Source organism: Macrobrachium nipponense, chromosome 18 (genome assembly GCF_015104395.2).
Source record: "Macrobrachium nipponense isolate FS-2020 chromosome 18, ASM1510439v2, whole genome shotgun sequence".
In the NCBI taxonomy this organism is placed as follows: domain Eukaryota; kingdom Metazoa; phylum Arthropoda; class Malacostraca; order Decapoda; family Palaemonidae; genus Macrobrachium; species Macrobrachium nipponense.
Window position 1 is genome coordinate 21,516,117 of NC_087211.1, and position 14,866 is coordinate 21,530,982.

At 43.3% G+C, this 14,866-nt stretch overlaps 1 protein-coding gene and 1 pseudogene across 3 annotated transcripts in view; one reads left to right on the top strand and one right to left on the bottom strand.

Annotated features, from left to right (window-relative positions):
* Positions 1 to 14,866, bottom strand: part of LOC135196918 (succinate-semialdehyde dehydrogenase, mitochondrial-like) — a 176,376-nt pseudogene that overhangs the window by 141,774 nt on the left and 19,736 nt on the right.
* The window catches only part of LOC135196916 (tRNA-uridine aminocarboxypropyltransferase 1-like), a 173,250-nt gene that overhangs the window by 4,477 nt on the left and 153,907 nt on the right, over positions 1 to 14,866 (top strand). For all 3 annotated transcript variants that reach the window (XM_064223741.1, XM_064223740.1, XM_064223742.1), the window contains exons 2-3: positions 4,745 to 5,142; positions 8,254 to 8,394. In XM_064223741.1, coding sequence (XP_064079811.1) covers positions 4,789 to 5,142; positions 8,254 to 8,394 — 495 coding nt within the window. In that variant the 5' untranslated portion in view covers positions 4,745 to 4,788. The remainder of the gene's footprint in view (positions 1 to 4,744; positions 5,143 to 8,253; positions 8,395 to 14,866) is intronic.

The following is a 14,866-nucleotide window of genomic DNA, read 5'->3' on the forward strand; positions in this document are numbered from 1 at the left end:
AGGACACAGTCACTCCCAAGATACAGAGGTCTTTCGCAGAGGTCATTGCCCCCTCTGACCATCCATCTAAGTTGGAGTCATTCTGGGGTCCAAAGAAGGAACCTAGACCATCTTTAGGGCTACCCTGGTCTTCCTTGGCTGACGGTGTGCTGGATCAGGTGAACGCTCTTGTCTCGGGACAAGAAGCTTCACTTAGGGCAAGCAGGTCAGACAAGCTGCTTCCCCTCTCTGCCTCGCCAGCGGCACTTCTATGTGCCTTCGTCAGACCCATAGCCAACCAAGCAGGTTGACCCGGAGTTAGCTCACCTAACTTCGGGATTGCCTCTGCAACTCCTGCTGTCAGAGAACCTCTGGTTCTCGCAGCACGAGGCAATGGCCCTGGAATCCACTGCCATGGCAGCTTTCCAGGCCGTCTCCTGACTGGATCTGTGGTCCCTCACAGTATCCAGAGTCACCGCTTCCTCGGGATCTATAGTTCCTGGGGAAGACTCGGCGTTTGGGAGACTGCCAGTCTGGAGGTAGTGCTATTTCCTACCTGGCCCACCAGACTGCCAACCTGGTACTGAGGAGGAGGGACGCAGTCCTGAATCACGTATCCAGGGTGGCTGGTCAAGAGGCAACGATGGGTCTTAGGAATGGACCGTTGCTGGGTTCCTCCTCTCTCTTTCCTAGAGAGATGGTGGAAGCTGCGGTGGAAAAGTGAAGAGCTGAGGATAGCGATCGCCTAGTACACCAGGCAGTTGTGAAGACTTCTGGCCAATCATGTACAACTGTGGCTAAGCCTCAGAGCTTAGCTAGCTCTTCCTCTGCTCCTAAGACGTCGGTACTATCGAGGGTAGCGCATGGAAAGACTCAGCCCTCCTCCTCTCACAGGAAGGGGGTTAAGCAAAAGGGGAAGAGAGGGAAATGCTAGGAACGGCATTCCCCCTCACCTGCTGCTGGAAGTTGGGGGGTGCCTAGCGAGCCATTGGGCAACTTGGCAGCGCTACGGTGCCAACCCCTGGGTAGTGGATGTCCTTTAGGATTGATATCTACTTCCCTTCAAGTCGAGGCCACCCCTCACGTCACACCCAGTCCATCTCCAAACATACATTCCCGGTTTGGCCAGGGACGTAGCACTGAAATAAGAAGTGTAGACAATGTTGAGCAAAGGAGTTGTGGAAATCGTACGAGAACTGTCACCGGGGTTCTACAGCCTACTTTTCCTGGTGGAGAAGTCTATTGGGGGCCGGAGACCGGTGATAGATCTCTCTCCATTGAACCGATTCGTTTGCCAGACTCAGTTCACGATGGAAACGTCACGCTCAATGCTCGATTCCATTAGGGAGAACGATTTCCTGCTTTCGGTGGACCTGAAGGATGCGTATTTCCAAAGACCCATCCATCAGTCCTCCAGAAAGTATCTTTGCTTTATCCTTGATGGGATGGTGTACCAATTCAGGGCATTTAGTTTCGGTCTCTCAACCGCCCCTCAAGTGTTCAGGTGAGTGTTCACTCTGGTGTCGGCTTGGGCCCATTCAGTCAGGAAATGTCTGATGAGATATCTCAACGATTGGCTGGTCAGGACAGAGATCACCTCGACTTTTGTCGCGATCTGGGGATCATGATAAATTTAGAGAAGTTGGATCTCGAGCCCAAGCAGAGGATAAAGTACTTGGGCATGCTGATCGATATGGTAGCAGCACAAGTCTTCCCCGCAGACTGGCAGATCAGCAGGTTCAGAGAGGCAGCTCATCAGTTTCTGTCACGATAGGAACAGCCAGCTCAGCAGTGGCAGGTTGTGATCGGTCACCTGTCGTCGTTAGAGAAGTTAGTCCCTCACGGGTGTCTTCACCTGGGGTCTCTGCAATGGAAACTGAAGGAGTGCTGATTACAGGTGCAGGATCTGCAATCCTTCCTGGTTTCTCTTACGGAAGAAGTATGGGAGGATCTAGCCTGGTGGCTAGATGACAGGAACCTCTTAATAGGCACTCCCCCTCCGGAGATGCTTCTGTTCTCAGATGCATCGACCGAGGGTTGGGGCGCACACCTGGAAGAGTTGCTGGTTTCAGGAGTGTGGAACCAACACGACAGGCACCTTCACATCAACTTCCTGGAACTCAAGGCAGCGTTTCTCGCACTCCTAGAATTCCAGGAACGGGTGATGGGACACTCGGTGGTGCTGATGAGCGACAACACCACAGTAGTGGCATACGTCAACAAACATGGCGGCCTAGTGTCCCTCCTGTTACACCAGTTGACAATGCAGGTGCATGAGTGGGCAGTAGCTCACTCGGTATAGCTGTCGGCCAGATACATTCCAGGCAAGAGGAATGTAGTGGCGGACAAGCTCAGCTGCCAAAATCAGGTGATTGGGGCAGAATGGTCTCTACACCCAGACATGGCAGAAAGGCTGTTCGACCTGTTGGGGCATCCAGTAGTGGATCTGTTTGCCACCCAGCACAGCAGAAAACTTCTGGTTTCCTTCTCTGCTGTGCTGGACCCATGGGTGGCTGCAGAGGACGCGTTCCAACACCCGTGGGACAACCTCCAAGTGTACACCTTTCTCCCGTTCTGTCTGATTTGCAGTGATCAGCAGGGTGCTGGTCACCAGCAATCTTCAGATGATTCTGGTGGCACCCAAATGGTCTCAGGCTGTTTGGTATCTGGAGACCTGGAGATACCCCCATGGCACAACCTGCTGTGTCAACCACACATGGAATGGTACCACCAGGTAGTACATTCCCTGTGTCTTCACAGCTGGTGGTTATCCACCATCTCTTGCGAGCAAGAGGCTTTTCTCGCTGAGCAGCAACAGAAATGGCTGGATACCTCAGACAGTCCTCTGCAGCAGAATACCTGGGATAGTGGTCTGTCTTCTGTGGTTGGTGTCGTAGACAGGGTCTCTCTCCGCTCAGAGCCACTCTTTAGCAGGTAGCGGATTCCCTGGTCTTTCTTTGTTTAGAGAAGCTGCTCTCTGTATCCATGGTTAAAGGATACAGAGCCACCCTGGCTCTAGTCCTTAAGCTGCAAGGAGTGGATATTTCCTCTTCCATGGAAATACTCTCCCAGGGAACCCAGGCCCCCTAATGGGACATGACTCTTGTCTTAAGGAGTTTGACTCGTAGACCTTACGAGCCTCTCTGGGAGTCGTCAGACAAGGATCTGACCCTCAAGACTGTCTTTCTGCTGACCCTGGCATCAGCGAAGAGAGTAGGGGAACTTCATGGTCTTTCCTTCAGCGTTAAACACTCGAGGGGATGGGGATCGGTTACACTTAACTTCATCCCAGATTTTGTAGTGAAGACTCAGAACCCTTCGGTTCCTGACGTCAGATTCAAGTCCTTCACGATCCCCTCCCTAGAGGACTTTACAGGTAATGATGTGGAAGAGATGCTACTTTGTCTTGTTAGAGTGCTACGGCGCTATCTGAGAAGAACTCGACATCTCAGGCTTGAGTGTCGATGCCTCTTCGTTAGCACCGGGGTGACCAAGAAAGAAGTGTCAAAGAACACTATTTCTCTCTGGCTTCGTGAGGTAATCTGGAAAGCGTACGACTCGGAAGGAGTTTCAACACCTGTACCTTTCGTCCAAGAGCCCACGAAGTTAGAGGTAATGGTCTTACCCTTGCATTCCACAAGAACTTGTCAGTTGCACAAGTGCTGAAGGCAAGGGTGTGGTCCAACCAGACCACCTTCACCTCCTCCTACCTTCGGGGATATTACCCATAGGTCCTTGGACACTTTTTCCTTGGGACCCGTGGTGGCTGTTCAACAAGTTGTGTAGCTTACTCAGCTTCTTTAACAGGACCAGGTTGCATCTCGTCCTTGTGATATCATGTGAATGGAGAATGAATGAGAGTGTGACTGGCTTCTCTTCCTTCTCTTTTCTTCCCTCTTCCTGCAGGCAGAGGGTAGTGGTCGTCACATGCTGGACATGATGACAGTGCAGGTAAGCTATGTGACTGAGCTCCATTCTACCTCTTTAGTTAGGGATAGAAGCATTTATCCGTCCCTTCCCTAACAAGGGGGGAAGTGGACAGCAGTAAGAGACAAACCCAATTCTTTTTATTTGGCCTCTTACTTATGCCTTGAAGTTCTTGCTTGCTATTCATAAGAGGTATGCATGCCTCCTCCCTCTTGTGAATTGGTCCAGAGGTCTGCCCATTGATCTTGCAATGTCTCACTCTGATCAGTTGGACAGAGGCTAGGTTCCCCCCCTTGCTCTTATTACCAGGGAGGGAGCCTAGGTTGGGCCAACACCAGTCTGTTCACAAGACTCAGATTCCTCCCACCAATAAGTGAGTCTTCCTTATGTAAAAGACCGATGGTTTGTATAACGTATTTAAACAAATCACAATTTTTGAAAGTAAATTGTATTTCTCCTAACTTTACAAACCTGAGGTCCTTTACATATAGGCCCACCTCATGCCACCCCTCACTCTGTTCCTGGGCCTAAAGCAAAGTGGAATATTTACATCCAGTTGGGCGGGGCTCCCGACCATCGGACAAGCAGTTTCTGTCTAAATACCTTGCTATAGAATCTTATGACCAAGTTCCAGCTGGTACTGAAAGTAATTCCTTATGTAAAGGACCTCAAGTTTGTATAGTTAGGAAAAATACAATTTACTTTCAAAAATTGTGATTTTGATATGTATAAACCTATAAATGTTACTTCCTTATGAAAATAACAAGACCATTTATTATTATTATTAACCCAAAAGCCTCCTAGCCATTTTAAAAGTCTGCTGTCTTTTTCTTTACAGATGCACTTCATGTGAATTTCAGTCAAACAGTTATTTAGCTTTACATGATGAATGCTCACAGTGTAAAGAGTGATCTCCAGATTCCCAACTGTGAGTCTTTGTCAGACCCATCAGATGTAAATGCAACATCTCTAACTATCCAAAATGGCTTTAGTCAGAAAGCAATACAGAAAAGAGACCTGAAAGACCTGCGGAAGTTCAAAGCAGAGCAGGTTAGATTGATGAAACCTAGAGACATAAAAGAGCCATTTGAAAGAATGAAAATAAGCAATTCAGAGTTTCTTAATGAGCTGACTGGCCGTGAATTGTGTTCTAAGTGTGGAAAATCAAGAAAATATTTCTGCTATACATGCTACATCCCAGTGATAACTATTGCTGATAGAGTACCCAAAATCAAGGTATGTAGAGTATATGGCTGTTTGTTTGTGCAAGTTGATTCTTTGCAGTGTAAGCATAATGCTGTGTAATATTTGAATATGATATTGTATATATTAAAATGTATTTTAGTATTTTAAATCTTCAAATGAATAGTTGTAATATTATTTGAAAACAGGATGAATTATGTTTGCCATACAAAATTGGCATTAAAAGATGTCCAATTGTGAAGTACAAAGTCATGCAAGTTATAATCTAAAGTACTTCAACTTGAAGTACTAATCATCATTTAGGAGATCTAATACTCTAGCTTTTGCTTACAATAATTTTGGTTTTGTATATGGGACTTACCCAGTAATTATATAGCTTAGAGCTTTCTACCTATGGCAGCCTAACAATCGAAAATTTACGCTAGCGCTAGTTCCGGTTATGGTGTGGTTATAATGCCCCGCCCACTACCAGGGAGTATATGTAGGTAACAACCTGGCAGAGAGCTTCAATTCGTTTCCTGCCAGCTCCCGGTCAACATCGGTGGGTTTAGGCAGCCTTTTTTCCAACAGATTGGGTTGATTAATTCAGAGTTCCCAGTGAAGTACTCTGGGTTTTTTTTTGCATTAGCACATATTTTGCTATGTCAGATTCTAACACTAGTGTTAGGTTTTGTGTAGATGGATGTAAGACCAGGTTAGTAAAATCCTTCTATGTTTCACATACCAGGTGTAGTAGATGTAGCAGCCAAGAGTGCAAGAAAGAGAATACTTGTGCTGAATGTCGTTATTAGGATGACAAGAAATAGAAAATCTTTAGGTACCATCAGGACAAAATGGATAAGGACAGAAAGAGGAAAGCAGCTGTTAGGGCAGAAAATAGATCTAGTTTAGATAATATTCAGGCTGCCAAATTGGTAGAAGATAACATGATTATTTCTCTTGTAATTCCTGTTAATTCTCCAGTCATTTCTCCTCCTGCTCCTGTGCTATTAATTCCTTTTCCAGGTTTGCTTGCTCCCAATCCCAACACCATGACTACCCTCGAGTCAAAATTCGATAAGTTCGAACTTTTAGCAAGTGTAGTGATGGAACCTGGTGCTTCTGTTTAAGCCTTAATGGAAAAAGGCAATCAGAGTGTTAGTGAAGTGCTTAGTGATTGTGTAGAGGAGGTGGCTGTCTGGCCCGCCAGTGCTCCTAGAAGAAGGTCACTGTTCCACTCCCCAGCACCGGAGAGAAGACACACTGGAGGTCAAAGGGAGGGCCGGTGGGGTTTACACCCAGGCAGTCGCCCCCTCAGTCAAACCTACTGCAAATTCCCAGGTGTCAACCGAGAGTTGCTGGAAAGGCGTTTCATTCAGTATACATTATCTGTTGTCGGAGTCGGACAGCTGGACTCCCAACGAGAGTCGTTGTGAGCAATTTCAAGATGTGTCGCACCCCCTCAAGAGGCAGTCCAAGGATGTATCTAAGTCTCCTCCTCCTAAGAAGAAGAAAGGGGACGTCTTTAGTCCTCAATCTTCATCGGCTCCCTGGTCCCTTTCCGCTTGGGACAGTCCTGAATCCTTCCCCAGGATGGAGCGACAGTATGTTTCAGCCAAGCATAGGACAGATACTTCGAAGCGAGTTTCTTCGGTCACTAGGTCCAAACCTATCCTGGATTTGCCTTGGTCTCCTGGTCGCAATTCTCCAGTTATGATGCGACGCTCACATTCGGCCGAACGACCAACGTCAGTTACGAGGCGCCCGAGTCAAGAGCGGTCTCACCCCGCTCTTAGTCATATTCTTCAGCTTCGGATCCTTCGCTTGCTCCCCTGAAACGACAAATAGATAATATCATGTCTGTTGCAGAAAGCTCCTACCCCTTCGCAAGCAGAAGAAACGGGGTTATCACCTATCTCTTCAGACGAGGAAGAGGAGGAACAGGACTCAAGTCCTTCGTCTGCCTATTCAACAATGTTAAGGTACTTTCTTGACAACTTCCCTAATTTTTTCTCACCTGCAGCTCCAGCATAACCTGCTTATACTTTCCTTATGACCTTATGAAGAAACCTGCTCCAGACAGCTTGTCTACCCAACTAGGTACTCTCTCCAACGAAGAAAGTCTTGAGAGACGTGGACTCCTGGCTAGCACTAAAGAGAGAGATGGGTAAAGCTTCTTTTGCTGCTCCTCCTGCCAAGCTGGTTAAGAAGAGCACCATTTTTATGACATCAGGAGATTTCTCAGGCCTCATCGACTCTGCTAGGTGGTCAGCTTTTTCTTCAGCCAAATTTATGCTCTTGTCAGTGAAAGTGGATCACCTCACTAAGAGTATTTTCAAGGTTTTAGAAGTTTATAGCTTCTTAGACTGGACAATCGGGGCATTAGCCAGAAAGGTAGAAGATGACCCAACAATGACTTACTAGGGGTATTGTCTTGTGCGAACAAGGGCGTTAGAGATGGATCAGCGGAATTAGCATCTCTCGTCTTGTTTTGTATCTTGAAGAAGAGGGATTTGTGGTGATCCTTTACTACTAAAGGAGTAACCACAACAGAAGTTGGCTTTGCTTTTTGCCCCAGTGGACAAGAAGCACCTTTCCTCAGAAGAGTTTTTACATCAGATTTTGTCGTATCTTCAGAAGAAAGCGACCAACGATCTGTTGGCGCAATCATCGAAGCGTTCTAGGGAGTGTCAAGTTAACACCAATAGGTCTTTCTCTCCTCTTCAAACCCAAGAGTTTCGTGGAGGAAGACAGAGAGGTCAACAAAGATGTTGTACTAACCTACCTGCCTACCAGACGATAGTTACTGCCTAACCACCTTGTTCAAGAATTTAACAGGCGTAATTCCAGCTATGCTGAAAGTAATTCCTAATGTAAAGGACCTCAGGTTTGTATAGTTAGGAAAAATACAATTTACGTTCAAAAATTGTGATTTTAAAAGCATCTTATTCCTGAATACATGTAAAGAAGTGTAAAGTTGCAGTTAAATGGTTTTTGTAATTCAGTATTGTAATTGAAAGTCTCTCATGACAGTTTGACCTATCAAAGCCCTATAGATAAAAGAATCCTTTATGTATTGTTAAGAGCATGAGCAGAGATTCTGTAATTTTAGAATTAATAAGATTTTTCTCAGTACAGTGGTAATTTTTTTTTTCTTTTTGACAGCTACCTTGTAAGATTGACATACTAAAACACCCCAAAGAAATTGATGGAAAAAGTACAGCTGTTCATGCAGCTGTCATTGCACCAGAGGATGTTCGGATTTTTATATACCCCGACATTCCTGATTACACACTTGAGGACAATGTATGTATACTAGTAAGGAAGCTGATGTTTCCAATCTATGAAAATTAACCTAATATTTGGGATAATTTATTAAATTTTGTTAGACTTTTTAATGTGTAAGCTAACAAACATAATGATAGGGTATCAAAGACATTTAAACATATTTTAGGTACCATTGTTCTGTTCTAAAGCCCAGAAATGTCTAGATCTTAAGGAGTTTTGGTGTAATGCTTTGTTGTTATAATGGAATTTGATAAACTGATAAAATAATGCAGTTTTACATAAGTGACTTACCAAACAATGACATTAACTGTAAGCTTTCTTACCTGGCAGTCGAAAATTCAATTGTTCCTCCACGATATACAAACCCTCGGTCCTTTACATAAGGAATTAGTACTTTCAGCGTAGAAGGAGGTTAGGCAGTAACTACTGTGTGGCAGGCGGGTAGGCTTTTTGTCGAAGAATAGGTGGGGATCTCCGTGAATTCAAAAGTCCCGGGAATTCTTGTTAACTGAATAGATCATTCATCCATTAGATTTAACATTGCAGTTTGATAATTCTTGAGGATGAGGGAAGCATTCCCTATAGCCACTTGAGATGGCCTTTACCTGAAGACCATGTGTTTCAGGTGATGAGTCAGCTGCGAGGGAAATCGTGAAGTGAAGCGATGCTTTCTTGCGCGCAAGTTTTGCATTGCAAAATAAAGACCTTATTTCTTTGATTCCGACTTGATTGGTAATGCTTACAAGACAGTGTGTAGTTAGCAAGTAAATGAAATATACTATTTAAAGCATTTATATTTATTTAAATGACAAAAATTGAAGTAAATGATTTAAAATTTCTCACATAGTTACTGTTCATTGTTTGGTGTAATAAATGGTGTACTCCTCAATTCAAAGCTTCAGTTCCAGTGCTGGGAGTCCTTTTGTTTCCTGGAGAAATGGGTTTAAAACTTGTCTGCAGTACAACAGTTTTCTGGCTTAAGCCTTATAAGCTTAGAGGAAATAATTTTCTTTCATTTCAGGCAGTAAATTTGTTTTTTGTTGTAGTAATGTCAGTTATGGTGTTATTTTAATGCCAAATAATTGTACTGTTAAACCTTAGACCTCATTTTAAGCCTTGTGCAGACACCTCATTACTGGAAGTAACTCTCTGGACAGTGTTTTTGTTAGCCCGTCTCCTCTTTTAAGTATTTGCAAGTTTCATGCACTGTTGGCTTGTCTCATTCTAGCCATTGGTCTTCTATCAGACTTCTGTTTGTGGTTTCATGACCAAAATTCATTCTTCAGGAAAACTTGGCTTGTCCATGGTTTTATTTTCTATTCTAGCCTTATTAGCCTTTTTTAAAATGATGACAGTCATCTCTGGTGAATGCCATCAGGTCAAACTTCCAAGGGACCTAGAATTTGAACCCTTATCCTTTTCTCCTTTTCCTTCACACAGGTCACAAATTTTTTCTAGTGTCAAAAAACTCAGTTTCAGATTAAGTTGTGCAATGTTTCTTATGCTTACGTGGACACTTCACAAGTGCAAAGATCTCTCTCAGCTCAAGATCAAAGCACACAAGGTCTGAACTCATTCATTGTCCCTGGTTTTCAGGTTTAATATAGCTCTCTTCCAAACTTGGAGCAGGTATTTGTCATTGCCAGAACACCTTTGCAAGATTTGGGAAATGAGATATTACCCATAACTCTCCTGAGGTATATTCATTTAGCCCAATCATCTTAGTTGGTCATGTTTCACCAGTTGGGAGGCATGTGGGTCAGTTATCCTTATATTTTTCCTGGCCCTCATTCCTCATGTTTCTGGCACACACAGAGGTGTATAATTGCACTGAAGTATCTGTCTTCTTGCCTGGTTTTAGGTGAACATCCTGTCTATTTATACTCACGGCTTCCATTATGAATGTATGTGATGCCTCGCAGAAGCTCCCATTGTTATTAGGATGATTTAACAGATGGTTAAATAATCCAAATGGTCAACAGAATTATATGAACAACTGATGTAAAACATTTTATTCAACAAACTCTAATCATAAACTTTTTGGGCACACTTCAATAAGGATGTATGAAAGAAAGAGAATAAGGTCTTTTTTACTTTCCAAATATAGATCAGACTGGTGCAGCCAGAGCTGTTTGCAAGGAATAAGGCTATTTATAGTTACAGCAAATATTTTGTAGAAAAACATGTAAAAACACTGTAGTTTAGAATTACAGTACAGTGGTACCTTGACATACGAAAGGCTCAACTTACGAAAAACTCAAGATACGAAAGCAAATACGAAAAATTTTACGGCTCTATATACGAAAATTGCTTAAGTTATGAAAGGTTGTTGCTGTAAAATCCCCAGATTCGCCCGGACCACCGAGAACAATTTTAAAACTCCTGCGCCGCCTACTGAGTAACCTCGCCACCATCCTCCCACTCTCCCATTGGTTCCTGATGCTAGTCACCCCATAAGATCCTGCTCTCCTATTGGTCAGCATCTACCCCTTGTGCTTTAAGTATTCTATTGGTAGAAGGATGCTGTAAATTGAAAAACTTATTTATGCAATACATTTAATAAAAAAAAAAAACTATCAGGTAAAGATAGAATAAAGAATAGAAATGAATGGTTAGTATACTGTTTGGTAGTTTCAGTAGTTGAAGAGCGATAATGAAAATTTATGGCTTACTGTGTACTAGGAAAAGTGATTGCCTGGCGATCGTTCGATACTCATAAGTGCTGGATGTAAACAGAAGTTTGGAAGCTTTTTTTTTTGTTTGTTTATTATAGTTAATGGGTACTTAATAATTATTTGAAATGAGTAAGTGCAATACATTTAATAAAAAAATTGTGAATTAGATATCATAAAATATAAAATAAATCAGACTGCTATCATCAAAGCCAACAAATACGTATTTTTTAGAATTCTTCTTCTGTTTTAATATTATGTTACGTATATGTTTCATTATAGCTGTCAGTAACTCGGTATCTCCATTAGGTAAAGATAGAATAAAGAATAGAAATGAATGGTTATTATACTGTTTGGTAGTTTCATTAGTTGAAGAGAGATACTAATGAAAATTTATGGCTTTCTGTGCCCCAGGAAAAGTGATTGCTTGGCGTTCGTTTGGTACTCGTAAGAGCTGATTCTGAATATAAACAAACGATGGGAAGGTTTTTTTGTTTGTTTGTGTATTATAGTTAATGATTAATCAATAATTATTTGAAATGAGTACATACTGATTATTTATACATTTTATTGGCATATTCTAAGCTTTAAGCTTCTTAGGTTTAGATGTCAGAATCATAGACTAGGCTACAGTAGCAACCGCTAATATAGGCTAGGCTTATTGCTAAGGGACATATGCTAAAGTCCTAATATATGCAGTAAAAATGGGGGTTGAACATTACATTCAGTTGAATATTACTCAAGTATGTACAGTATTTTGCCTTTTTGGAGTCATATTTCTTCCGTCGGATCGGCGTCGTAACCCTAGAACATGTGTTGTAGGCCTGGAAATATAATTTACTTGGGTGTTTTTGTAGGGCTTGGAACGGATTAGGCATTTTACATGTAAAATGCGGTTCAAGATATGAAAAACTCATGATACGAAGGCCGCCTCGGAACGGATTAATTACGTATCTCGAGGTACCACTGTACTTTGCAAGTTTTCATTAGCTAAAAGTGTTGACTCTCTTCATACTTAGTTTCACAGTCAGTATGTATGGATGTAAACTTTGGAAATGTGTACAACGATTTCATTGTTTAGTAGCATTTATGCATTGGGCCTCTATGAGAGTTTCAAGATATGATGACTAAGTGGCCTTATTACACTACACTACTTCATATTAAAGTAGCAGAAAGGCATGATACTTATGGAATCCCACTGCTATTGAATGAAAAATTTACGATTCACTGTAATTTCATCGCAGTAATTACACTGTGGTAATTTCATTGCATGGTAATTACATCTCATACATTTTCACCGCATTGTAATTACTTTGTAATAGATCACATCGTCAGTGATTTCATCGTAAGGTTTCTTTCAACGCAAGCCAAGTAAACCGCACAAGGCAAAAAAATAAATGATCAATAAATTATAATGCACTTGTTTTTTCTGTAAAATGTTCCTTGTATTACTGTTATAGATGTTGATGGGAATCAAAGTATTTAACTATCTGCAAGTAGCCTGTTTGTTGACTTTTCCTACATAAGTAATTTCATCACCTTGATTTTTCATAGGTTAATGATTTTTGCTTGTTTTTATGCTCTTCATGATTGCCTTTCTCTAAGCATGGTTTGTTTTATTTTAAAATGTAAACATATATTTTGTTCATGAAACTTACCTGTCAGATATATATATAGCTGTATTTTCTGAAGTCCGACAGAATTTTAAAAACTTCCGACACACGCAGTGGTCGGCCAGGTGGTTAGTACCCATTCCCGCCGCTGGGAGGCGGGTATCAGGAACCATTCCCATTTTCTATTCATAATTTTTCTGTCGCCGGTGCTGGAAACACCTGTTTCCAGTACCTCCGTCTTAGATTTTGGAAACTTCCTTGCCGCTAAGTATCCTAATTGTCTTTTAATTTATTTACTTGGATTTGTGGCTAGGCATACGCTATCTTAAATTGATTTGAATTTGATTCATTTTTGCATAAGATATCTGAATCTAGTTAGGCTAGTTTCAGAGGGTGTTGTCTGCAAAGATAGGGTGTGGCTACCGAAAGCTTCGGTAGATCCGCACTTGGTATGCACGAGGGGTATGAGTCTTGCTTCTTTGTTGAGATTTGTCATGTAAGGAGTGTGAGACTTTGTCTAATTCCGTAAGGAAGACGTATGATTCGTATGTACGCAATTAATCAGTAAACATGTCTAATTCCGTAAGGAAAACGTATGATTCGTATGTACGCAATTAATCAGTAAACAAAAGTCAGGGTAGTGAACCGGCTAACCTTCCTGTAGACTTTTTTTTGCCTAACCCTGTAGTATGGCCTACGGGTTATGAATATGTCTGCGAGAGGTGATCGCTCTCCTTCATTGTCGTGAAGAGTGCTACTTCTGTTATTGTTTCTCATAACCCTGTAATGTTGCCTTCGGGCCCTAAACAGTGTCTGTAGAGGTTATTGCCCTTTCTCTAATACTCTTTCGATTCGTATCTTAGAATCGAAAGTGCTTGCTTTAGAGAGCAATAGTGAAGTGGCTAAGTGCAGTGACAGTGCCCCTTGTGTAGTGGAGGGTGCGTCAGATTGGCCTTATTTCGGCCTCTAGGCCGGGACCTCTGCTTGACTCCCAGGACCGGGGAGAGAGCATGTCGAAAGCCGAAGGAGGGTTACGAGGAACCCCCACCGATCTGGCGTGCCTTCGGCAGTTTTCTGATGAAAATCCCCAGACTGCCTAAGTGCGTGCACGTGCACGAATCCTGAAGGATTGCTTCTCGTCCTCCGAAGCGTCCTCCCCGCGCAGGGGTTGGAGCTTTCGGAAGGACTCGCGCCCTCTAAATAGAAGCTTTTTAGAAGAGGACGCTTCACGTCCTCTCTCTCTCGTTATGCGTTCCAGTGAGAAGTAAGAAGGCAAACGTCGCCTGATCACGTGTACGTCTTTCCACCGAGAAATATGAAAAAGAAGTCTTAGTAGCAGGACGCTTTTGAGAGCGGACGTCCGAGCTTTGTTACTGTGAGAATAAGAAGGCGTTTCCCTCGCCCCTCGTATTCTCACACGATCAACCCTTCTCCTGAGACTGTTTCGTGCAGTCGGATTTCTCTCCGAGATGTATCTCGCTTGTTTTGACGCCTGTCAGGAGAGTGACGCTTTTCTGCACGCTTCTTTTGACGCTCGGCTTGGACGGGACGTTCGGATGGACGCCAGGCGCGCTTGGGTGCACGCCAAGCGCGCACCAGTGGACGCCGAGTGTACGCCAGTGGATACCGAGCGCGCGCCAGCTGGCCGCGCCATTGGACGCCGAGCGGTGCTCGCTGCTCGCCAACCGTGGACGCCGAGCGCGCGCGCGCCAGCGCACGCCAGGTGTGTCGCCTGGCTGAACGTTTCTGTTGAACTCTTCAAGCTCTTGTTTACGATTTGGGCCTCAAGAATTTTTACCTCTACCTTCGGTGATACCTTATACCTCACATGCAAAGAATGTGAAGTAAGCAGTGCTTCGGAGGAAGCTTAAAGTGAACAGACAACTTCGTCTTCGAAGTTGTCTGTTCGGGTTTCGTGAATTCAAGAGGTCTCTGTCAATATTATATTGCTTTTCGCAAAGGTGGATGGAGTTAAGGAAAGCTCAAGGGAAGATCTCGTTTTCTCTACCGCAGTCAAGACTTTGCGATAAGGCAGTTACGGGTTATGTAAAGGCTCGATGTCCTGCACGTCAGGACTCTCGGCAACGTTCAGTAGGATTCTTGCAAAGGCACTCATCAAAGGACGCTCTTCAGGAAAGCGCAAGACAGGACTTCCTTTGCCATACTGCCAATAAATTTTAAGCTTTAGCAGGCAATTAGTTGTGA